General features: G+C 43.4%; 1 protein-coding gene across 1 annotated transcript in view; it reads left to right on the top strand.

Annotated features, from left to right (window-relative positions):
• PGM1 (phosphoglucomutase 1) overlaps positions 1 to 23,851 on the top strand; it is a 72,147-nt gene that overhangs the window by 15,186 nt on the left and 33,110 nt on the right. Inside the window, exons 2-3 of the mRNA XM_036754287.1 lie at positions 21,946 to 22,108; positions 22,966 to 23,112. Coding sequence (XP_036610182.1) covers positions 21,946 to 22,108; positions 22,966 to 23,112 — 310 coding nt within the window. The remainder of the gene's footprint in view (positions 1 to 21,945; positions 22,109 to 22,965; positions 23,113 to 23,851) is intronic.

Here is a 23,851-nt window from a genome sequence, read left to right as displayed (position 1 = left end):
ATAAAGGCCAGCCATGATCATTCTCTTCTTATAACTGATAACTTCTTATAACTCCTGGATGAAGAACCCTGCCCAGAGCAGTGCAGACCAGCCCCTCCTCTGCCACTACAGAGTCTCAGAATTCCCCAAGGGGCCATGGGGGATTGAGGGACTTTCCCCAGGTCACGCAACCGGGATGTGGCAGAGTTAGGAGGACTCTTGTACCCCCAGTGCTTAGCACGGTGGTGGGTCTTTATTAATAAATCCACTGCCTAACCGTCTGCCCTGCTTCCTGACTTTCAGGACTGCCTGTCCAGCTCCTCCAGGCCATCTGCCACTGACTTGGCACATACTAGGTACTTCATCCAAGTTTGTTCATCAAAAGGAGGCACATGGCCAATGCTTGTTGAGTGAGTCAAGGAGCGAGTGGCCATGTGATAAAAGGGATTCGTTGAATTTGGGGTCCAACGACCTCAGTTGGAATCCTGGCTGCTCAGGGGCCATCTCTGAGTGTGACCTCAGGCCCAGTTTCCTTCTGAGGAGGCCCCTTCCAGCTTTGGGAGCCTCTGGTGCTCCCTCCATCATCGGGTGGGGATGGATGGCTACATGTATCCCACCTCCCTGTCTTTCCATCTTGGACCACAAGAGGGAACCCTATACTCACGAATGGTTTAGAAATCACTCCAAAACACTTCTTTCTACACCCCTCCCTGCACAAAGGGATAAAAGCAAACTCGGCTTGTTGGAGTAGCAGGAGAAGGAGGAGAAATGATTTCACTTAATTCCAGATTCATGTACATCACGGCCTGGAATGGAGGTGAAGTTTGCCCGATGATGTGCTCCGAGCCAGTTGAATATGTTGGAATACACATTACCTGTTTGAGTTGGAGGGAATGCCAGAGGGCTCGTGCCAATTTCTTGGTACTCAAGGTTTACAAAAGACTTTCCTTGCAACCATCCTGTGAGGGAAAAGCTAGTGGGAGGATCTGTATCCCTATTTTGCAGATGAGGAAACTGAGGTAGGAGAGGAAACAGTAGAATGAGGGTGGGCTCTGGAGGCAGAGGTTCTGGCTTCAAATTCTTCCTTTTATGTTTCCTCTTCTGTAAAATGAGAAGGCTGAAGTAGATGGCCCCCGACATCCCTTCCATCTCTAACTCTGGAATCTAGTGAAACTGGTGCCTAAAGACATAAAGGGACTTCATATTGTCTACCGTTTACATTGAGCTTTTAATTTCTGCAAAACACTTTGCATCTGTTATCTCACTGGATCCTTACAACAGCCTTGTGAGGTAGGTGCTTTTATCATTGTCCCCATTGTACAGATGGGGAAACTGAGGCAGAGAGCATTTAAAATGACTTGTCCAGGGTCACACAGCTAGTATCAGAAGCAGAACTTGAATCCAGGTCTTGCTGACCTCCAACCCAGCAGTCTATCCACCAGGCCAAGATCATGTAGCTAATCACCAGAATTCCACCATGTCTGACCCCAAGGCTAGAACATCATAATGAGAGCACCATCCCCAAACTCTGGTTTTGGGGGTATTTTTGGTCATGGTGGTGGTTTTAGCATTCATTCAGTGATTTATGATGAAGTTAATACTTGTTATAGAGGGAATGAGGTACAACTTACCTACCCCCCTCCCCCAACCCGCCCCGGGGGAGGCTCTGGTTGGGGTGTTTGCTTTGTGTAAAGGAGGACGGACAGTATCGCTGAGCCTCTAAGTCAGCCCTTCCCATAGGCCTGTCCACCTCCCCTCCAAGCCTCCCCGATTCCTCTGATCTGGTCCTTGCTTTCAGGGCATGAGGTAATTGTTGATCCACTCTTCCAGGTGCATCCCCTGAAAGTGTAAATGCCCATTACTGTAACAGTAGTTCACTTTTGGGGTAGCTAGGTGGTGCAGTGAGTACAGCACTGGCCCTGGAGTCAGGAGGACCTGAGTTCAAATCCGGCCTCAGACACTTGATACCATTCTAGCTGTGTGGCCTTGGGCAAGTCATTTAACCCCAATTGCCCTGCCTTCCCCCTCAAAAAAAAAAGGTTTTAAAAAAATAGTAGTTCGCTTTTATTGGGGCTGGAGCCCTATGCACAGGTAAGGCACTACCCCTTTGTCTGTTGGCCTTTTAGGCTCTGAAAGGAGCTGAAACAGAACCTTGTTGGGAGAAAATCGACCTGGCACCGTTTTGAGGACCGACAGAAACTGTCCTTCTGATAAAACGGTCTGAGGAAGCCGCTCCAGGGACCAAAAAGGGGGGTGGGAGGCCCCAGGATGTGTCCTGCCCCTCTCTACAAATGGCTGTTTTCAGGGTTTTGAAGGCTATAACTGAGAAAATAGAAACCACAGAGCTGTTTGTGGGTGACGAGAAAACGTGTGTGTTGTCTATTTCTGCTTTCTGTGATTGAAGTGTGGATTTGGGTTTTTTGTTTTGTTTTAATCTGAGTTAGAAATGGGTTGCCATTTATGAAGAGGTCCTAATTTGAGGCTTGTTGTTGTAGAGTTGTTTTTCAGTTGTGTCCGACTCTTTGTGACCTCATTTGGGGTTTTCTTGGCAAAGATACTGGAGTGGTTTGCCATTTCCTCCTTCAGCTCATTTTACAGATGAGGAAACTGAGGCCCCAAGGGGGAACTTAGCCAAATTTGGATGCTTGTGGCATACTGTAGAAAACCAGAGTTTCGACTGAATATTCCAAAACAATGAAGGGAAAATAAGGTAAGGGCAGGGTTACCCCATAGCTACAGAAGACAGGTAGAGGAGCAGAGCTGGAGGAGGTCCAGGTGTTGGCATTCCTTGTTCAGAACTTCTCAGCCATGGATGCTAAGGGGCTGAAATCTGGTAGAGAGAACTAGCTTCCTTTTCTCACCTTATTTCCTGACCTGTTTCCCACCAGAGAAACAGGTAACTAGAAATGTGGGAGCCTGCATTCTGCTCACTGGCTGGAAGACAGCCCCAGGCTAGAAGAATCCAGATGGACAAAAGCAGTCATTAGGTGGTCACTATGTGCTGAATACTATATGGCTAGGGGCAGGGGTCATGCTGTCATCTGAGCTATGACAATGGGCCAAGAGCTTCTTCTCTGCCATCACCTTTGACCCTGGGTCCCCCTCAGCCCCTTGTCACTGACCTTCCTGTTCTCTTGAAATTCTTCTCTCTTAGATGATAAGGGACCTCTTGGTCACCAGCTCAGATAGCGTTTCCCTCAATTCTCTGCTTTGACTACCCTGTTGTATTTGATACTCGAAATCATGACCATTCTTCTTTGTATCATCATGTCCCACCTGAGACAGGGTCTGCATGTGTTAATGATTAGGAAAACCCCAAACGGGGAAAAGGTGGTGGTTACCTGGGCCCAGGGGAGAGGGGGAGGGTAAGTGTCTTTCCAAAAGCTAGTTGGTATCAGTGTCTGTAAAGGGCCAAAACCCACAGAACTGATGTGAGCAGGAACATTAGTTGTGAGACCAAGAGTCAATCAATTAATCAACCAACAGGCATTCATTAAATGTCTAATGTGTGCTGGACCCTCTGCTGGGGACCTAGCGTGAAAAGGCCTGCCCTCAAGGCGCTTACAATTCAGCCGAGGGAAACGCTGCGTGCATATACAGGAGTACACAAAATATACCAAGAACTGATACACTGACTTTCAGAGTAAGGAATGAGTAGCTGGGGAGGGGCATGGTCAGGAAAGGCTTTAGGACAGAAGTGGAGGTTCACCTGAGCCTTGAAGGAAACTAGGAATTCTAAGAGATGGAAGTAAGGAGGGATGGGACTCCTGGCAAGGGGGACAGCCATTGCAAAAACACTGAGGCAGGAAATGGATTGTTCTGTGTGAGGAACAGCAAGAAGTCTGTTTTTTTTTAAGTTAATTTTTTGTTGTCATATAATTAACAAATTTAATCAAATACAGAACAAAAAAGAGGATTGCACATGAGACTACCAATCTGTGTTATAGGCAGACTGAATTTTTAAGAGAATGTAATAAATTCAACATGTTAGTTTCAAAGCTGTCCTTCTCGTCTATGTCTCCTTTTGAACAGTTTTGTGGCTAAAAATGCTCCGCTGACTCTTTTTTTCTTTTCTTTTTGTTTCCAGTATTCCTATCTTAGTCTCTCCCTCTCCTTCCTTCCTTCCTTCCTTTGCCATGTGATGGATAACTTCCTTAATTATTGGTTCTCTGGAATAGAGCTTGGATACTGTATGCATAAATCAGTTCTTTCAAAGCTGGTTTTCTTTACAATGTTGTCGTGACTATGGTATACTTTGTCCTCCTCTCTTTTTTCCCTTTTTGGTCTCACTATTACTCTCCACTTAACATTTCCTACCCTCCCCTCCCCCCCCCCCCCAATAAAATAAAACTCTTCCTTAGGACAGATAAGTAAAGTCTTACAAAACAAACCTGTACATTGGCTGTGTGAAATGTGTAAACAGCTGTGGTGCATCCTGCTGCTGCCCGGAGCATGAATGGCTTTCTGAAGATTTCTCTGTCTGTTCCAGCTGAAGGGAGCTGATGAAAGGGCCATAGGATCTCAGAACTCCAAGGGACCTCTGAAGTCACTTTGCCCAACAGCTTCCTCCTCTCCACTCCCCTGCCCCATCACAGGATAAAGGGCTGTCATAGGAAAAGGAGATTCAATGGATCTCGTTCGAACCCAAAGGGTCCAACCAGGAGCAGTCAGTGGAAGTTGGGAAGAGAGAAATTTTCGCTCAAGGAAATAATGCCTTACAATTAGGTCAGTCCCAAAGTAGGATGGGCTCTAGAGGCAGGGAGGACTCTCAGCAGAAGTCTTTGGGTGGCCTTTGGTCATCAAGGGGCTCTTTGTCAGGGATGGTTGGACTAGGTGGTATTTGAGGTCTCCCTTTCCAACTCTGAAATTCTGTGATCCCCCAGAAATGAGTGGATTCCCTCACATCCTATCACTAGGGCCTCCACTCTGAGTTTACCTCTCATTTACACTGTGTATACATCTATCTATCTATCTATGTATTTACCTATTATTTATATCATCTCTTTCTAGTTTCCATCTCTATCTCAAGCATCTATTTATGTATCTATCACTTATCTATCTATCTATCTATCTATCTTTTCTCTTTCTTCTGTGTTCATGTTATTTGCATGTTGTCTCCCATTAGAATATGAGCTCCTTGAGGAGAGAGACTGTTTATGCCTTTTTTTTTTTTTTTTTGCATCCCAGTAGCTTAGCACAATGTCTGGCCCACAGTGAGTGTTTAATGAAGCTTGTTAATTGGTTGACTCTCCATTCTAAGGCCGGTTGTGCATCTCATGACACTTAGCATAAACTATCTTGTTCTCTAGGGATGCGTATGTATTGTACGTATGTCATGGAGGCAGCAGGGGGCTTGGAGTCAGGAAGACCTCAGTTCGAATCCTGCCTCAGACAGACTGGCTGTGTGAATCTGGGCAAGTCCCAGCCTCCTTGTGCCTCATTTTCTACATCTGTAAAAATGGAGAAGATAACGACTGCACCTCCTTCCCAGGGCTATTGTGAGGGTCGAGTGAGACAATGTGTGTGGAGGGATGCACAAACCTTAAAGCATTTTATAAATGCTATTATTATTATTATTATCACACTTAAAAATGATTGGTATACTGTTGAGCCTCCACTCAGAGTGTTTTTCCTTTGGGGGGTTGGACCCCTTGGAATTGGGACCCCTCTCATCCCAGAACTGCAGGATCTCCATGTTGGACAGGACCTCAGAAGCCGTCTCACCAACTGGACCCTGACCAGGAATCTGCTATACTAAACAATGGGTAATGGAGCCGAGACTTGAACACTTCCATTGTGGGGCAACCCGCTTTCTGAGGCTGCCTGTTCCATTTTGGATGGTTCTAGCTGTAGGGACTTTTCTCTGACTGAGTCAGAATCAGCCTTTGTTGGCTGGTTTGCTGGGCTTTCCCAATGTCTCTTGGCTCTTTTCAAGTCCAAGGCTTACTTTGCTGTAGTCCACGCAGTTTTTCTTGGTGTCCTCCTCATATCCCTCAGAACTGTACCTTGGACAGTAGGCAGACAGGCACGCCATGACCATTTCTGGACTGAAGGTCATCATTGGTGGGTTGGCCTTTCCCAGCTCTGGTTCTGAAGTGATAGACCTTTGTGAGCCTGGGCTATCACAGAGTTTCCATTGTATTCTCCTAGAAATAAAGAGCACTGACTCCAGAATCAGGACCTGGGTGCAGATTCCACCTCTGATGCTTAAATCTTGGACCGATCACTTAACCTCTGTGGGCTTTCATTTCCTCATCTGTCCAATGAGAGGGCTGGACTAAAGGTGCCTTCCAGCTGTGGGTCTGTGTTTCTCTGATCACATCTGCCCCTGTCTGTCTCAGCCTCAGCCTGATTAGGAACTGGAGCCCCAGAGAGACCAGGAGAGGAAGGGTTCATAACTCTGCCATCATGAAATTGATTAGACCTCCGATTGGTATGAAAGGTCCTTGTCTGAAGGGAGCCATCTTTAACTGGCCCATATGGGCGAAGTGTAATTTCTGTCATTGTGAAGGAGTACTGGCAACCTAGGAGAATTCATTAGGCCAAATTGGGTTTGCTATGCTCAGCAGCAATGTTTCTGAAGATAAAGTTCAACCTTTGGGGGAGAGAGCTAAAACAAATGGGTTTCTTAATAGCTGTCCCACTTAGCCCGTGCGTCTTCGAGAGCTTAATGTTTTAATGCCTTTTCGTTTTTACCATACGTCACAGTCCATCTAGCATTGCAGTTTCTAGTAATATTTTTATATGGTGTGCAATCCTAGGATGTCCATGAAATTATGAGCCAGGCTTATTTTGGAGAATCGTAGCTATCTGATTTAGTTTCGTACTGAGTGCCTAACTTGGCGCCAGACACATGAGCTTGCTCATGATATGATTCTGAAGGTCCAGTCTCACTCAAACACAGCTCCTTGTGGGTAGGGGTTGGCATGTAACCAGCACCAAAAAAGATACTAGTAGCATGATACATCAGTTGGGAGGATCAACTTTGGCTTAAGATAGAAAGGCAAAACTCTGCCAAAGAGTTCTCGTATCTGGAGTGGGATTTCTTTATTTCTTTTTTGAGTATTTCTTTGTTGTTGTTTCAGATTTTATTTAAAAATAAAAATATTTCTTGATGCTGTTTGGTGTAATTCACTTCCAAATATATTCCTCTTTCCACTTGGTGAGCCATCCCTTGGACAAAGATTTAAAGAGAGAAAAATAGCATTTCAGCAATACCAAATGATATATCATCTGCGTCTGACATTGTGGGTCACTTTTAATCCACCTCCCTCCTACAATGAAAGGAGGGAAGTGTGTCATTGTCATGGGATTTTGGGGTCTTAGTCAAGAAACTGGTTTTCTTACAAGTTACAAAGGGCAGTTGCTGTACAATCTAGCTATGTCCAAATTCATATGTAGAATCAATCATAGGATTTTAGGGCTCAGCAAAATCTTAGAATCACCCGGTTCAATCCCTTTCTGATGAGGAAAGTAAAAGCTGGAGAGTTTAAGTGACTCACCTAAGGTCACACAGTTAGTTAATGACTGAGCCAGGAGTAGACCCCAACTAGGCTAGTTCCCAGGTCAGTGGCATTTCCATTACACCTTACTGCAACTGGTAACCTTAGGCATAATCTTGGGTGACAGCAATTTGACCTCTCTGTAAATGGACACCCCAGAGCCTGCCCAAATGCTAAGAAAAGCTTGATACAAAATTTTATAAATAGTGGAGTTGATTTAAAAATATATAATTTTATTGATGTCTTTTAATATCATCCACATTTCCCAACGTATCTGCACCCCTCTCCCTTATAGCATGAAATAAAAAAGAGGGTGAAAAACAGTTCAGTAGAGCTAAGTCACACCCCCCCCCCCAAATCTGACATATTTGTGGTGTTCCACACTCTCATCCCCCATTTCTGTAATGAAGTAGGAGAAGATGCTTTCTTCTATCTCTCTGGTCACATGACTCTGTTTCAATTGTTTGGTTGGGGTCATTCTCTCTATTTTCCAGTTTTTGTCATTGTGTATGTTATTGTCCTGGTTCTTCTTGTGTTGCTCTGTATCAGTTCATATAATTCCTCTCACATTTCGTTGTTTTTATCATATTCATTTCTTAAAGCCTGGTAATATCCCATTACAGTCACATACCACAGTTTGCTTAGTGGTGCTCATTCCATGAGTATCTCCTTGTTTTCTTGTTTTTTCCTACTCTCCAAAGTGAAATTTTGGAGTATTCGTGGCCTTTTTTTTTTTTTTTGCCGTTGATTTCATTGCCTAGCTGTGGAATCTCTGGGGCAAGGATGTGGCCATTTTAGTCACTTTCTTTGCCTAATTCTTAATTGCTTCCTAGAATGGCTGGATTAATTCATAGGTCCACCAATGATGTATTAGTATGCCTGTCTTGCCAAAGCCCCTCTGATGTTAACTCTCTCCATCATTTCTACTCTTTGCCAGTTTGCTGGGTGTGAGGAAAATGTCAGAGGTATTTTGATGTTTATCTCTCTCATTTTTAGTTATTCAGAATCTTCTTTCAATATATTCATAATAAGTTCCATTTCTTCTTTTGAGAACTGTGTTCATATATTTTAGAGGGGGAATGAATTTCAAAGCACTCTCACTGAGTTTTAAACAAGCTGCTTTGTTGAAAAACAAAACAAAACAAATCAAACTGCCAATAACCCAGCTATAGAATTTAAGCTCTTTTGAGGCAGGGACAGTTTCATTTCTTGTATTTTTTTTTTATCCCCAGTGACCAGCATCTTGAGTGTTTGCACATGATAACAACTTAAGAAATACTTGTGGAATTGAAGATATTAAAACAATCTAATTTTTAAAAATGAATATTTAAACTTTGCACTTGCAAAATCAGTAAAAGATTTTTAAAATTAATTTTTAAAAACCCTTTGAGAGACAGCAAAGAGATCTGGGTAGAGAGCTGCTTGCTGGGTTCAAGACCTGTCTCTGGCCCATATTGCCACACACATCCCCTAGGACCCTGGCCAAGTCACTGGCCTTTCTGGGACAGTTGGGGTTCCACACGGATTTTTTCCCTTGGGGATTTACTGTTTCAGTGAAACGCCAGGTACAGACCCTCCTGCCTTCCACCCAAGTAATTAAATTACCTCTGAACTCACATGTTTTCAGCTGTAATTTTAAAATTGTTTTCTGCACTCGGACCAAGCTAACCTGCCTGTTTGTCGATGGCTCCATAGGCCTCAGCATTTGTACTTTTCCCCTCTGATCCCCATCCCTCCTTGCCCAGGAGAATTTAAGGAAGTATTTGGTGTCTGTTTTCTTTCGAACCCTGGCTTGACAGAGCAGTTAGAATCTAGCTAGCTAGATTTTGTTTCCCAAAGAGTTATTTATCCTTCCCTTGAAAACCTTGACTGCTCCAGGCATTTCTTTCAAAGGCTTTTAAATATTGTATAAATATCCTCAATTTACTTTTACTCTAGAAACATGCTCAGGTCCTCGGAACCTTGAAATGGAGGCTTTTTAATTTCCATCTGCTGCTGAGCCATGAGGGGAATGTATATGTATGTGTTTAAATAAATAATTAGCACAATTTCAATGATCAGGCAGCAGTGAGATGATCTTAGAGTCACAAAGACCTGAGTTCAAATCCTAACTCAGACTTTCGTGAGCTGTGAGACCTTGGACATGTTCTCTCTCAGTCACAATTTCTTCATCTGTAAAAAGGGAATTACTCTCCTTATTACTATTTTAAGAGAGTGACAAAAGTGCTAGCTGTCCAAATGGGCTGAGAACTTCAAACTAATTAAGGTATTATTTCTTACAACCTCATACACTTTTTTTGGACCAGACCTGTGGTTTTATGGGTAGAGGGATATAGATATCTAGATGGATATAGATCTACAGACATAAAATATATGGATATAGCTATATCTGTGTCTTAATAGATATAAAATATCCATCCATCCATCCATCCATCTCTCTTTCCATCTATCCATCTGTCTAATCTATCTGTCTGTCTGTCTGTCTGTTTGTCTGTCTGTCTGTCTATCCATCCATCCATCCATCTCTGTCTATCCATCCATCCATCCATCCATCCATCCATCCATCCATCCATCTCTGTCTGTCGGTCTATCTATCCATCCATCCCTGTCTATCTGTCTATCTATCTATCTATCTATCTATCTATCTATCTATCTATCTATCTATCTATCTATCTACTTACCCATCCATCCATCCATCCATCTACCTACCTACTTGTCCATCCATCTATCTATCTATCTATCTATCTATCTATCCAAATATCCATCCATCCGTCTAGAGATCTCTATCGCCACCCCTATACCAGTGTAGGCTGGGATCTTCTCTGCAATTTAAAGTTGGAGATCATTGACTAGGGCACTGAGAGGTGACCAGTAGGCAGTGTATATGAGAGGTGGGTCTTCCTGACTCCAACATCAGCTCTCTAGCCAAGCTTCTCACTGTGTCTCCCTCTTGAGCCATTTCTCTATAGAGCTTTCAAATCCTTCTCTTTGGCCTTGGGTTCATGTCAGTTTTCCCTCTTTCAAGCAGATTAAATCTCATAAATTTAGGAAACTTGGCTTTTATTCCGTTATTACTTGAGTTTTCAAATATTTGGTCTGCTCTTACCCCCCACCCTCCTTTCCCATATGTTAGAGAAATAAAGGGCTGTTTCAGCACTTGGGGAACATTTGTACATCACTAATCTTCGAGTGCTGAATGCCATTTTGTTCAAACCTTTGGTGGTGAGGGAATAAATCTGTTTTGTGAGATGCATTCCCTCACTCCCACCCTTTAACTCTTTCTGAGCATTTGGACCAGGAAAACTCTTGGCTATCTCATTGACAAGACTAGCTATAAGGAAACACGAAGCCTCCGAGCTGCCTCTTCCATTTTAAGAGTGACCTTTAAACTTGCTGGGCTGCACAGGACAACTTGAACCTCAGAATGCCATTCCCAGATGGCCTTCCCAAAGCAGACTCAGTGAAGGGGGTGGCAGGGCAGGGGTGGCAGCAAGAGCCACAAGGGGGTACCTTATCCTTGGGCTGAATCTGCTCCCTGTTTCATTTGGCCCGGCAAGCAGAGGCTGGCACCAATGTGGTGTGTGTAACCGAACCCTGATCCGTGCACCACCCTCTAGAGCCATCTCCACCCTAGGGGGAAAATGAGGCAGAACTCAGTGGGAGGCATTTGACTGGGGGATTGCAGAGGGCTACTTGCAGAAGGGCCCTTTTCTGAGAAGTTTGGGGGTCCCAGAGAAATACTTTTTTTTTAAACTGGTAACCTTCCTTTTGTCTCAAGTACCTGGAGCAGCAGAGTTAGATTCATTTACTTCCAGGGCAAAAAGAAAGAGAAAAGGAAAGGTTTAGCTCCTTTAACAATCTTCAGGGGGTGGGAGCTATTGGAGGACTGGATAGACTTCTCTCTCCGGAATAGAAATAACCACTGCCAACCTGAAGCAAGTGGAAGATAATATGTGATTTCAACTCAGATTTTCCTTACAAAGAGAAAAATGGAAGACGGTCCCCTCCCACTGTTAACTTTTCTCACAGCACCTTATCATGACCAGAAACCGGGAACCAGTGGACTACGGAAGAAGACCTATTATTTTGAGACAAAGCCGAGCTACCTGGAGAATTTTATCCAAAGCATCTTCTTTTGCATAGACTTAAAAGACCGTCAGGGCTCCTCCATGGTGGTTGGTGGAGATGGGAGATACTTTAATACTTCAGCCGTAGAAACAATAGTGCAGATGGCTGCCGCAAATGGGGTGGGTATCGTGATGGATCCCTTGCTTTCCTAATAATCTGTTTATTTTATAAATAGGAAAAAGGAGTAGTCTGGAATAAGCATGCCCAGGTGTGGGAGTGTGTTTGGAAACAAGCACCAAGCCTTCCAATATAGAAGAGTTTTAATGTAACTTTGAAGGTCACCTCTCATGTTAAGGGATTTTGTTTTCGTCTGTGGTTTGTCCAGCACACAGCAGGCACTTAATCATTGCTTGCTGGATTGAATTGAATCAAATCATGTAAGTAGTCTTTAAATTGCTTTCTTTTAAGAAAAAGGTTGTATGATTATTTGCTTTAGAATGTAGAGTTATGCTGCTATTTGTCTGTAGTGCTGACTCTTGTGGAATCTTTCTATGTTTTTTGTAAGGAAGAGAAAGAGAGAGAGAAAGGAGAGAGGGGTGGGAAGGGAAAGAAAGAAAAGTGAGAAAACAAAGACAAAGGAAAGAGAAAAGAGAGAGGGAAAGATAAAGGAAGAAAAAGAGAAAAGAAAGAAATGTGAAGAAAGAGGAAGAATGAAAAAGAACTAGAGAAAAGAGACAAGGAAATAAAAGATAAAGACAAAAGAGTGAGGAAAGAGAGAAAAGAAGAAAGAATAGAGAAAAATAAAAGATCGAAATGTGACAAGAGGAAAGAGAATGAAAAGAAAACTATAGAAAAGAGAAAATAGAGCTAAACAAAGAAAAGAAAGAGAGTAAGAGGAAAAAAGGGAGAAGAAAGAAAAAGGTAGAAGTAGAAAGATAATAGAAGAGAGAAAAGAGGGAGAAATAAAAAAGGAAGAAAGAAAGGGAAGAAAAAAGAAAGAAAAGGGGAGGGAGAGAGAGAGGGGGAGAGAGAGAGAGAGAGAGAGAGAGAGAGAGAGAGAGAGAGAGAGAGAGGGAGAGAGAGAGAGAGAGAGAGAGAGAGAGAGAGAGAGAGAGAGAGGGAGAGAGAGAGGGAGAGAGAGAGAGAGAGAGAGAGAGAGAGAGAGAGAGAGAGAGAGAGACCTTCCAAAACCTCACTGTAAACTGTCCCCTTAACTGTTTTCTAAGGGGCTTCCAGGAAGACTGTATCCTCTATAGCTGGTGCTAATGAGTGGGGGGGGTGGGGGTGGGAAAGAAGGGTTTTCTTTTCTTTCAATGGCCTCCTTGTTGTAGTTCAGCCACTTGTCAAAGAGGCAAACAAAACCCAGGACCTGCAGTTTCTTATGGATGGGGCTATACTGCAGAGATCTTGGGAGGGAATTGGAAAATCTTTGGTGTAAGCTTTCCAAGTGGCCCTTGTGCCAGGGGACCTGCTCCTAATAACCTGGTACACAAAGAAGGCCTGTTTATAGTGAGTTTGTGCAGTGGGATAGAGATAATAACCCCTAAAGGGCTGGGGAGGAGGCTCAGCCACAGCTTTGTATCTTGGAAAAAAAATCATATTGGCTCAATAAACGGGCACCCGAGGACTCCAACTCTTGGCTTCTGTGATTCATTAGAACAAAAAGCCCTGCTCTTAATATAACAGTTGACACAGATGCCCTGGTTTGTAATCATGGGCATTGCTGGCATATTCCTGGTTTGCCCTGCAAAATCCTAATTGGATTAAAACATGTAGCTATCTAGCTTAAATATCATAGGGGATGTATAGAAATGTCAGATAGACATTCACATCCCAGCAGTACCATCTTTAATATTCACTACTTGGGAAAAAAAAGTCTGTCCCTGGGAGCAAAAGACGGCATTCGTGAGCCAAATGAGCCTTGTATTCATTAGACTTCAATTTCGGGGGCACCCTAAGCAGGTGTGATTACAAAAGCCAGATTGAAACCAAACCAAACCAAACCAAACAAAAAAACCCAAACCCACCCAGCCCAGCCCACCGAGCTTGCATCCAAGCTCTTCTGAGATTCCACTGTTTGTAACTGGGACCCATGGTGGTTGCTGCTAGGAGGAGGTGCCCCACACGCATCTTGGCGGGTGTAATGTTGCTGATAAGGTGCTCCAATATGAAGTGATTAGGAGGCATCCACATTTTTAAGCTAAAATATGATGTGCTGTAAATTTCATCTCTGAAGGGAGCTGGGAAGGGAATGGCATTAAGATGCTTTTAATCTTTTGAGCAAGAGTAGATGGAACATTATTCTCTAGCATCCATCTCACCCAGTGAGGCGGGCAGAAGATGCTGCCTGCTTTTGCTGTGATATATCTGGCTTCATTTCATCTCTGTGTGGAGCTAAAGAGTGAGGGGAGAGGTGGGGAGAATGTGTAATTCAGGCAGCTTCTTGGCCTTATTTATGAGGCAGAGGTTTGCTAAATAATACATTTAAATGATACTCAATGGCTAAATGGTATATTAGTGGAGCTCTGCCTTGGGTCCAGTAGGCACAACCCCAGAGTTATCCCTGTCTTTTTTCAAGGGCATGACTTATTAAAAACAGCCTCTGCGATTTAAGGAGCGAGGCTTGCCTGATAGGCTCTCAACTGAATTATTTAAAAGAGTTGATAAAGCTTTCAAAAGGCAGCATGTATTGGTAAGAGAACTGGGCTGGTGAGAGCCAGGGAGGACTGGGTTCGGGCTCAGCCTCTGACACGTGCTGCCTCTGTGACCCTGGACAAGTCACTTAACCTCATAATACCCCCAACAATTCTCCAAGGCCCTGAGTTCCAGAAGAGTGGCTGAAGTACAATGGTGAAGGGAGTGTCTACTCAGGGAATTCCCCACTGATATCACATGTCTGAACCAGAACAATGATGATGATAGTAATAATACTAAAAATAATTAAATGATGATGCTGATAATTAGCATTTCTATAGCATTACATGTATATGTATTTTAAAGTTTGCAAGGCATTTTACATACATCTCATTTGATGGTGGTCATAATAATATTAATACTAATAAAGCACTCATAGCTTACTTTGATTTCCTCATCTATAATATGTGATTAGATACATCAGATTAGATGCCAGCTAGCTGTCATAGTGCATAGGAGGCTAAGACTTCGAGTCATTAAGACCTGAATTCAAATCCTGGCTCAGATATTTCCTAGTTTTATGGCCCTAGGCAAGTCACTTAGCCTCTCTTTGCCTCAATTTTTTTATCTGTAAGATGGAGATAATGATAGCACCTACCTCACAGGGTTGTTGTGAGGATCAATTGAGATAGTGTCTGTAAAGCATTTTGTAAACCTTAAAGCACAATGGTTTATTTGTTATTTATTTAATATTTCTATCATTTAACATTTTATCATTGAATAATTATTAAATAACACACATTTTATTATTTAATATTTTATTATTATTACCTCTAATATGTCAGATCTAAGTCTTTGATCTTATGATGTGATCAAACCCAACATGCTGTGTGTGTGTGTGTGTGTGTGTGTGTGTGTGTGTGTGTGTGTAGAGGGGGCTTATTTTTGCTTGTTTAATATGCCCCAAATTTTGTCCATTTTAAAATTTAGGAGATGATAAGTCTTTGCACAACTGTGACAGCTAAAAGATGGGGCATTGGGGTTAGGGCACCAAGGTGTTGAAAGCTTGTTCCCATAGACTACAGTAGGTGGCCAGCCATCCCCTCCCTGCTCCAAGATCTCAGAGATTATTAAATAGGGCAGTAAATTAGATGTCCATATTCCTATGTTCAGCCTGCCCTCCCTTTCCCCTTGCCCCAATATATAAGACTCATGAATACCGACTTTCCGTTGGGTCTTATGTGAATCCACACTGTCTCCACATTCAGGAAGTTATGATGCAGAGTCAAAGATTGACAAAGCCTGTTTGGAAGATTGATACCCCATCCCATACCCAGGGTACTTAGTTTGATGTGTTTTGACATGAGAAAGATGCCACTGTGTGCAACCAGCAGGTCAGAGAAACCTGATCTTGGCTATCCTTTGGGGTTGGAGAGCAGTGAAGGCAACCACCAATTAAAAAGAAGACTTTACTCTTTCTTCCTGTCTTGCTGTATTCTGCTCTCCAGCCCTTCTCTCCTATGCCCTTGGCTCAGTCTCCCAGAGTGATGCTGGCCTAACAGCCCCACTGGAACTGACCTCTGAGAATATTCAGCTCAGTGTTCCAGCCGAGATCTGCGTGGGGGACTCACCATGTTAGCCACCTCATACATCAATCCCAGAAGCTTAACTTGGAAGAATGTTAATACATCCTCTTTTTTTTTTTGTTCATTTGGTTTTTTTTTTGGAGGTGGGAAGGCAGGGCAATTGGAGTTAAGTGACTTGTCCAAGGTCACATAGCTAGTGAATGTGTCAAGTGTCTGAGGCTAGGTTTGAACTCAGGTCCTCCTGACTCCAGGGCCAGTGCTCCGCTCACTGTGCCACCTAGCTGCCACAATACATCCTCTTATCCCCCTTTATGGAGGTCGGGGAGTTCTTAACCTGGGCTCTATGAATTTGTTTTTATAATATCTTGATAGTATTTCAATATAATCTATTTTCTTTGAGGTCCTGTTATTTCATTTTCTGCATTGCAAACACGATTCTGAGAAGGGGTCCGTTGGCATCACCAGGCTGCCAGAGTGGGCAGCGATAGGCAAAAAGGGTCAAGGAGCCCTGCTAGACGTACAGAATTCAACCTATTTGAGTTTGTGGAATCCTAGAGATGGAAGGGGCCTTCAAGGTCATCCAGTTCCAGCCCCCCTCCCCCTTCATTTGAAAGTTGAGGAATCTGAAACCCATAGAGGTTCAATGACTTACCCAAAGTCACACTGATAGTAAGGGGCAGAACCAGAATTTGAACCCAAGACCTCTGACTTTAAATATAGTCTCCTTTCACTTCAAAAAACATTTATTGTGCCAGACAGTGTGCTAGGAACTAGGGATACAAATGAAACAGTTTTTCCCCTCAAAGACCTTAAAATGTCCCTCCAATTGAGGGATAATAGCATGGATGCTGGAAAGCTTATACAAATCAGATTAAATACATAGCACCCCTTTGGAGAGGGTGGACCTCTAGTACCCAAGGGGCTCAAGAATGACCTCCTGAGGGGTCCACAAAGCTCCAGGATTTTAAAACAGAAAGCAGGAATGGAAAATTCTGGAGGGCAAAGATTTTTGCTTTTGAGGCAGTGGATAGAGCACTGGACTTAGAGTCAGGAAGACCTGAGTTCAAATCCTCTTCTCAGACACTTATTAGCTGTGTGACCCTTACCCCCTGCCTCAGTTTCCTCATCTGTAAAATGGGGATAATAATATCACCTACCCCATAGTGTTGTTGTGAGGCTCAAATGAGATAATATTTGTAAAGTGTGTAACACAATGCCTGGCACATAGTCAGAGTTTAATAAATGCTTATTCCCTTTTCCCTTTCATTGTATCCCCAGCTTCTAACACAGTGCCCTGGCAAGTAGTAGATACTTTATCCATGTTTATGGAATTTAATTAAAGAAGCTTACATTCTCATAGGGGAAAAGTGGCATTTAAACAAAGAAATACAAGATAATTTGAGGAAGAAGTGAGCCAGCCTAACTGGGGGAGATCAGGAGACGCTTTCTGTAGGAGGACACATCTGGGTTGAGGCTTGAAAGATCATAGGAAACATGGAGTTAGAGCTGGAAGGGACCCCTACAGCTGATCTTGTCCAACTTCTCCATTTTACAGAGCTGGAAACTGAGGCCCCACAAATCCCCACAGGCAGAAATTTGAATGTCCTCTGACATAGCAGGCATTCCCATGATGGCAGTCCAAATGGTTTATGCTAAAAATTCCTTAATGTAGCCTTATGAGTAATATACAAAATTCCCCTTGGGGCTCACAACACACTTTTTTTGGCATCATTATTCTTGTTAATCAGGGTTTGCATCTGTTGACACTGATGATTATGGAAGGTGAGGAGGGACAGATTCCATTCTTTGGTGACAGACCTGTCCTTTTAATTGGCTGAAGTGATTACTTTGTGTGAAGGGGAGAGCAGTTTCTTGTAAGACTAGTACAAAGCGACGCATCTTTAGTCTGTGTTTGCAAATGAATTAATTCAGCAGTGCTGGGGACTGGAGTAGGGCAGAGGGCAGGGTCCCCAAATGGCTAAGATGTGATTCCTACTCCCAAGGAGCAGCAGTAGTCCCCAAGGGGATTATGGCAGGTTTGCCACTAACTCTAATGCAGCATGTGGCCATGTGCATACCCAGCTGATGAGGTTCAGAGGTCATAGACTCCTTGTGGGCGGGGGAAATAAGGGAGGACTTCATGTAGGAAGTGGCGTTTGAGTGAGGCCTTGGAAGATGGCTGAATTTTGATCATCCTCAAAACCTCTTAATTCTTCCCTCCCCTCCCCCCAACATGCAGTCAGTTACTCAGCCCTGGCAATTTCCTCTGAGGAAACCTCCCATTTCCTCATTGATCTCTCTGCCTCAGTGTTCTCCTTTCTTCCCCTCCCCCCAAACTCTCCTTCTCTCCCTCCCTCAAACATAACACTCCGGCTTCCATGCCTTGGCACTGTTGGTCACCCGTGTGTGGCATGCACTCCTTCACCACCGAGGCAGAGAAGCCCTCTCTTCCAAATGGGGCTCAAACAATCCCTTAAATGTGAAGCCTTTCCTGATCTCCTCCACTGCTAGTGATCCCTCCCTCCAGGTTCAGCTTCAGGGATAATCATTTTTTGATTGTATCTGACTCTCTGTGACCCCGTTTGGGGTTTTCTTGGCAAAGATGCTGGAGTGGTTTGCCATTTCCTTCTCCAGCTCATTTTACAGACGAGGAAACTGAGGGAAATAGGGGTGAGTGACTTGTCCAGGGTCACACAGCTAGTAAGTGTCTGAGGCCAGATTTGAACTGATGAAGATGTTTTCCTGACTCCAGGCTAGGCAATCTATGCAGTGTGTCACCTAGCTGCCCCTCCTCACAACTACCTTGTATTTAACTCCTCTGTATTTTATTCTCTTTATACTTATCCTGGATTTCATAATGGATGTTCTTGTTGACCTCTCTGTTAGAATGCTCAATTCCAATAGGGGACTGTTTTATTTATCATAGTTGCCTTTTCTCTGCCTGGCACATATTAGGCACTTAGTCAATGACTTGTTGATTGCTCGATTCTCCGTTTCATCTGTCACAAGACAGCCAAGGTATTCTTCCTGATCTACAGGTCTGAACATGCCACTTCTCCATTCAAGAACCATCACTAGGTCTTTCTTGCCTATAGGATAAGAGAAATGCCTTCCCCTGGTGTTTCAGAGTCTTTACCACCTGGATGCAGCACACATTTCCAGTTTTTTTCAGATTTCTTCACTTCCCACACCAAATCAAAAGGAAAACATGAGATGTTTCCCGTTCTTGTCCCCACCTTGTCTTTCCCTCCTGCGAATCAGGAGGCCAAATCACTGTATAGAGAAGTATAGAGAAGGGTCTATGGACCAGGAGGTGCTTGCTATGAGTGTAGAGATACAATTGGAATGAACCACATGTTTGTCAGGCGGTGGGCAACTTTAATTATTAGGTAGTCAGAGGTTTCAGTGACCTGAAGGAGAGTTTCACATTCATGATCCCAGAGAACCAGATTTGGAATTATGAAATCAGGGTTCAAATCCTGGCTCTGCCATGCATCATCCGAGTGACCTTGGGCATGTGACTTGGCACTCCGGCTCTCAGTCTCCTCATATGTAAAATGGGGGATGGGTTGGTTAAGATAATCTCTAAGGTACACTCCGACTCGAAAATCCCATGTCCCATTTTTTCCATCAAAGCCAGATCTCATTCCCTATATTTTCAGAGAGTTGTAAACATGTCTCTGCTTCCCATCCACCCTTACTCTTGATGCTTTTCTTGAAAAGTCTATTTTGGATGGTGTGAATGACATAAGAGGTGGAGAAGGTTCCGAACACTTCTTGTGCCGTTTTTCCCCTTGATGGAGTGAATATATTGCAGGGTCTCCTTATTTCACAACTTTTATTCTACGATCACTGTCCCCTGCTTCCTCTGAGCAAAATAGAGACACTGACAGGGCTTCTGTCCAGTGCTCAAGTCGAAACAAGTGGAAGTCACTTTCACCTCTGGTGGGAATATTTAGGAGTTGGGCATTATCTAAGTCAAGTTGAGAAGAATTCATTAAACTCTGTGTGTCAGTCACTGTGCTAAATGCCAGGGATACAAAGAAAGCAAAAACACAATCCCTGCCCTTGAGGAACTTATATTCTAATGGGAGAGATGACGTAGAGACAGCTATGGTCATGGGAGACATATTGTAAATGGGAGGTATTCTCAGAAGGAAGGCACTAGCACTGTGGGAGGACTGGGGAAGGTCTCTGCAAGAAGGTGGAATTTGAGCTGAGATTGAAAGGAAGCCAGGGAACCCAGGAAGGAGACATGAGGAGAGAGGGAATCCCAGACCTACCAGGGCATCTCCGAGGACACACTGTCCCCGGGGGGATTCTTAGAAATTTACTTTCGCTGTGCTCTCTGCAGACAGTCTATCTAGTTTTTTGCTAGAGGTACCTAGAAATGCCTCCTACCTTGACCTCAAATGTGGCTTGCCCTTTTTAAATAAATTGAATATATGAAGATCCAGGATATATGGACATGAATATATGAAGATCCAACCAAACAAGAATTTATTAAACACCTACTATGTGCAAGATGCTGTCCTAGGTGCTGAAAGTATAAATTATAGGGTGCTATTTTTATTGCCCGAGGTCATACCACTGGTATTTTGGCTCAGTGGATAGAGTGCTGGGCCTGGAGTCAGGAAGACCTGAGTTCAAATCTGGCCCCAGAAACTTACTAACTGGGTGACCCTGGGCAAGTCACTTAACCTCTATTTTCCTTAATCCACTGGAGAAGGAAATGGCCAAGAAAACTCCATAGACAACGTGGTCCCTGAAAGTCAGACACGACCAAATGACTGAACAACAAATTTTTATTGCCATTTAGAGGTGAGAAAACTGAGGTTCAGAATGGTTCGGTGACTTTGCCTAGGGTTATGCAGGTGGTAAATAGTAGAGGCAGAAACTGAACCCTGGACCTATGACTCCAATCTAGCACTCTTTCCACTGTACTTTGTTGAGTTATAGGAAGAGAGACCAAAGAACGGACTCTGGTCTAGAATGTGTGAGTTTTTAATTGACATCTTTTTGACTTTATGTTTCCTTTATTTCCCAGTAGAGCCTACTTCCTTTCCCTCCTAGAGCACCATCCCTCAAAGAAACTGAACAGCCGATCCAATATTATATCTGACATTATTATATCTCCAGTATTCCATACTTGCAGTCCTCCACCTCTGCAAAGAAGTAGAGGCTTCTAATGCCCCCTCCTTGGGGCCAATCTTGGCCATTTTAATTTCATAGCACTCAGTTTCATTGAGTTCTCTCCATTTATATTATTGTAATCCTGGCATATATTGTTTTCCTGGTTCTCCTTCTTTCAGCCTAAATCAGTTTCTCTAATTCTTCCTTTGCTTCTCTGAATTCTTCCTGTTCATTTCTTGTGACTTAGTAAGATCCTTTAAATCCATGCACCACAATGGGTTTCAGCCATTCCCCAACAGATAGGCATCTATGTTGTTTCCAGTTCTTTGCAACCACCAAAAAAAAAAAGGTTGACTATAAATATTTTGGACTGTGTGGGGACTTAGAAGGATTATTCCTTGAAATTAATGCTTTCATTTGCTAAAGCCTTCCTCTCCTTCTGCATCATCCTATTCTGGAATGACACAGTCTAAGAAATAGCCTGTGCTTTGAATGATGTCATTCAAATCTTGTGGCCACACTGAGGATGCCATTGAGACGTTTTGTCCAGGCTTCTGTAGTGTAGTTATTAAGATAATCCCGACTCTCTACTTGGTGGAAATAGAGACATTATTGTTTAAGTTTCTCCCTGGTACTTTGTTCTAGGCAATAGTTCATCTGGTTTATTTGTGGCAAGGAGTGTGATGAAGTAGATAATACAGTGCTGAATTGGGAATCAGAAAGAATTTGGTTAAAAACTCACCTCCTCAGGTGTGATTGTCTTGATCTCAACCTTTTATCTGAGAGAGGGAATTTCTGGAGTGGAATGTCCCTCCACCTGTTTAGACTGGCAGCCCATCTACAGCTTCAAAAGTTGCTCAAGGCCCCTAGAGCTTCTCAGAGTTCAAATGATTTGCCCAAGATAATACCAGTAGTGTGCGTCAGAAACAAAACTTGAACTCAGGTCTTCTTGGCTATGAGACCGAACCACCACCCACTCTACCATCTTGCAGATTCCCCTTATTGCTGTTTAAAATTCTGTATGGTGGGGCTTTCTCTTCTAGATTGGAAGATTAGTGATTGGGCAGAATGGTATTCTTTCCACCCCAGCTGTGTCCTGCATCATTAGGAAAATCAAAGCCATTGGCGGGATCATTCTGACAGCCAGCCATAACCCCGGCGGCCCTAATGGAGACTTCGGAATCAAGTTCAACATCTCCAATGGAGGTGGGTTAATTTATTTGTCAATGGATGAGCCAACTGCCTGTGCCAAAGGCGACCCAGGTTCGAGGATAAGGTTCCTAGCCTTTTTGTCCCTTTGCTTCCTTTTCTGTGAAAACAAATAGGACCCTCATTCCTCCTTACCTGTTTGGGGTCAACGGCCTGCATTATAAGGAAATGTGGCATTGGAGGGAAAAAAAAACTAATACAACAGGCATGAAATCCATCCAGTGTCATGAGAACTTAAGGAAGGCCTTCTAACATGTTGATGAGGTTCCCTTGGGCAGCTAGTACATGGGCTCAGTACATAGAGCACCAGGCTGGAGTCAGGGAGATTTAACCTTAGTTTCTCCAACTGTAAAGTAGGGATTATCATAGCATCTAGCTCCCCAGGTTGTAGTGAGGATCAAATGAAATAATATTGCCAATATGCTTGGCACATAGTAGGTGCTTAATAAATGCTTGTCCCCTTCTCTTCCCTCCGTCTCCAGATTCTGGGTATGTGGCTAGACTTACCCTTCAGGAAAATCATTTTGGCACTTGCGTATGAGTTTGATTAGAGAGGCGAGAGATTTGAGATTTCCCTTCTCTGGGCTAAACATCCCTAGGTTCTCATTACCTTGGTGACCTTGTATAAATCACTTTATTCTCTGGCCTTCTCTTTACTTCATTCTCAGTTTCCTTATTTGTAAAATGAAGGAGACAGACTCCTTCTGGCTCTAACTTGTATGATCTCTTTCGTAACGAATGGCAAGTACCGGGGATCCGTTATTGCATATGCATTTCTCAGCTTTGTTTTCTGAATGCCTGGTTCCCTCCATGACCATCCCTAAGTAACCCAGGGTTTGCTGATTAATTTCCAGGACCAGCTCCTGAAGCCATCACAGAGAAAATCTTCCAGATCAGTAAGACGATCGAAGAGTACGCGATTTGCCCGGACTTGAAAATCGACCTCAGCGTCCTGGGGAAGCAGCAATTTGACTTGGAGAACAAGTTTAAACCATTCACAGGCATGTGCCCCTTCCCTCAGCTCAGCCCTGGCATCTTCAGCCTCCAGGTTTTCTCAGGAAAGCTGGACTTTGCAGCTCTGGAAGACAGCCTGTCCCTTCAGATGCTTCACGTACATTAATTAAATGACCTGAACTCTTTATTTTATTCATTTAAAAATTTATTGAAGCCTTTTGTCTTGATAGCACAGCCCTCCTTGTATGATATCTAGGCTCCCACTGATTCTGCCCTTGTAAGAAGGGAAAACCCACTGCCATACGTCACCACACATGAAACATTCTGTATCTCCCACTGAGGAGAGAAGGGTGTGCTCCAACATCAATGGAACCTGTTTGTAGAGGAATGTTCACTGAGGTGGGCTCTCTGACCTTGGACACTTTACCCCGGGCCTCACTTTTGTCCCTGGTAAAATAAGGGACTTGGGCTACATCATTGCTAAGGTTCCTTTTAGTGACGTTAAACCAGACTCTCCACTAGATAAGTGGTCAAAGGATATGAACAAATATATTGGGGCCACTAGGTGGTGCAGCAGATGGAGTGTTGGACATGGAGTCAAGAATGCTTGAGTTTGAATCCTGGCTCAGACACTTGACTCACTCAGTGACCCAGAGAAAATCATTTAGCTTCTGTCTGCCTTCATTTCCTCAGCTGTAAAAATGGAGATAATAAATAGCACTTACCTTATGGAGTTGTTGTATTTAAAATAAAGTTCATGCCTTAAAAAAAAGAAATCCAGGGTCA

Source organism: Trichosurus vulpecula, chromosome 4, assembly GCF_011100635.1.
Source record: "Trichosurus vulpecula isolate mTriVul1 chromosome 4, mTriVul1.pri, whole genome shotgun sequence".
NCBI classification, from domain to species: Eukaryota; Metazoa; Chordata; class Mammalia; order Diprotodontia; family Phalangeridae; genus Trichosurus; species Trichosurus vulpecula.
Note: the sequence above shows the minus strand (reverse complement) of the source record. Positions and strands in the feature narration are given on the sequence as shown.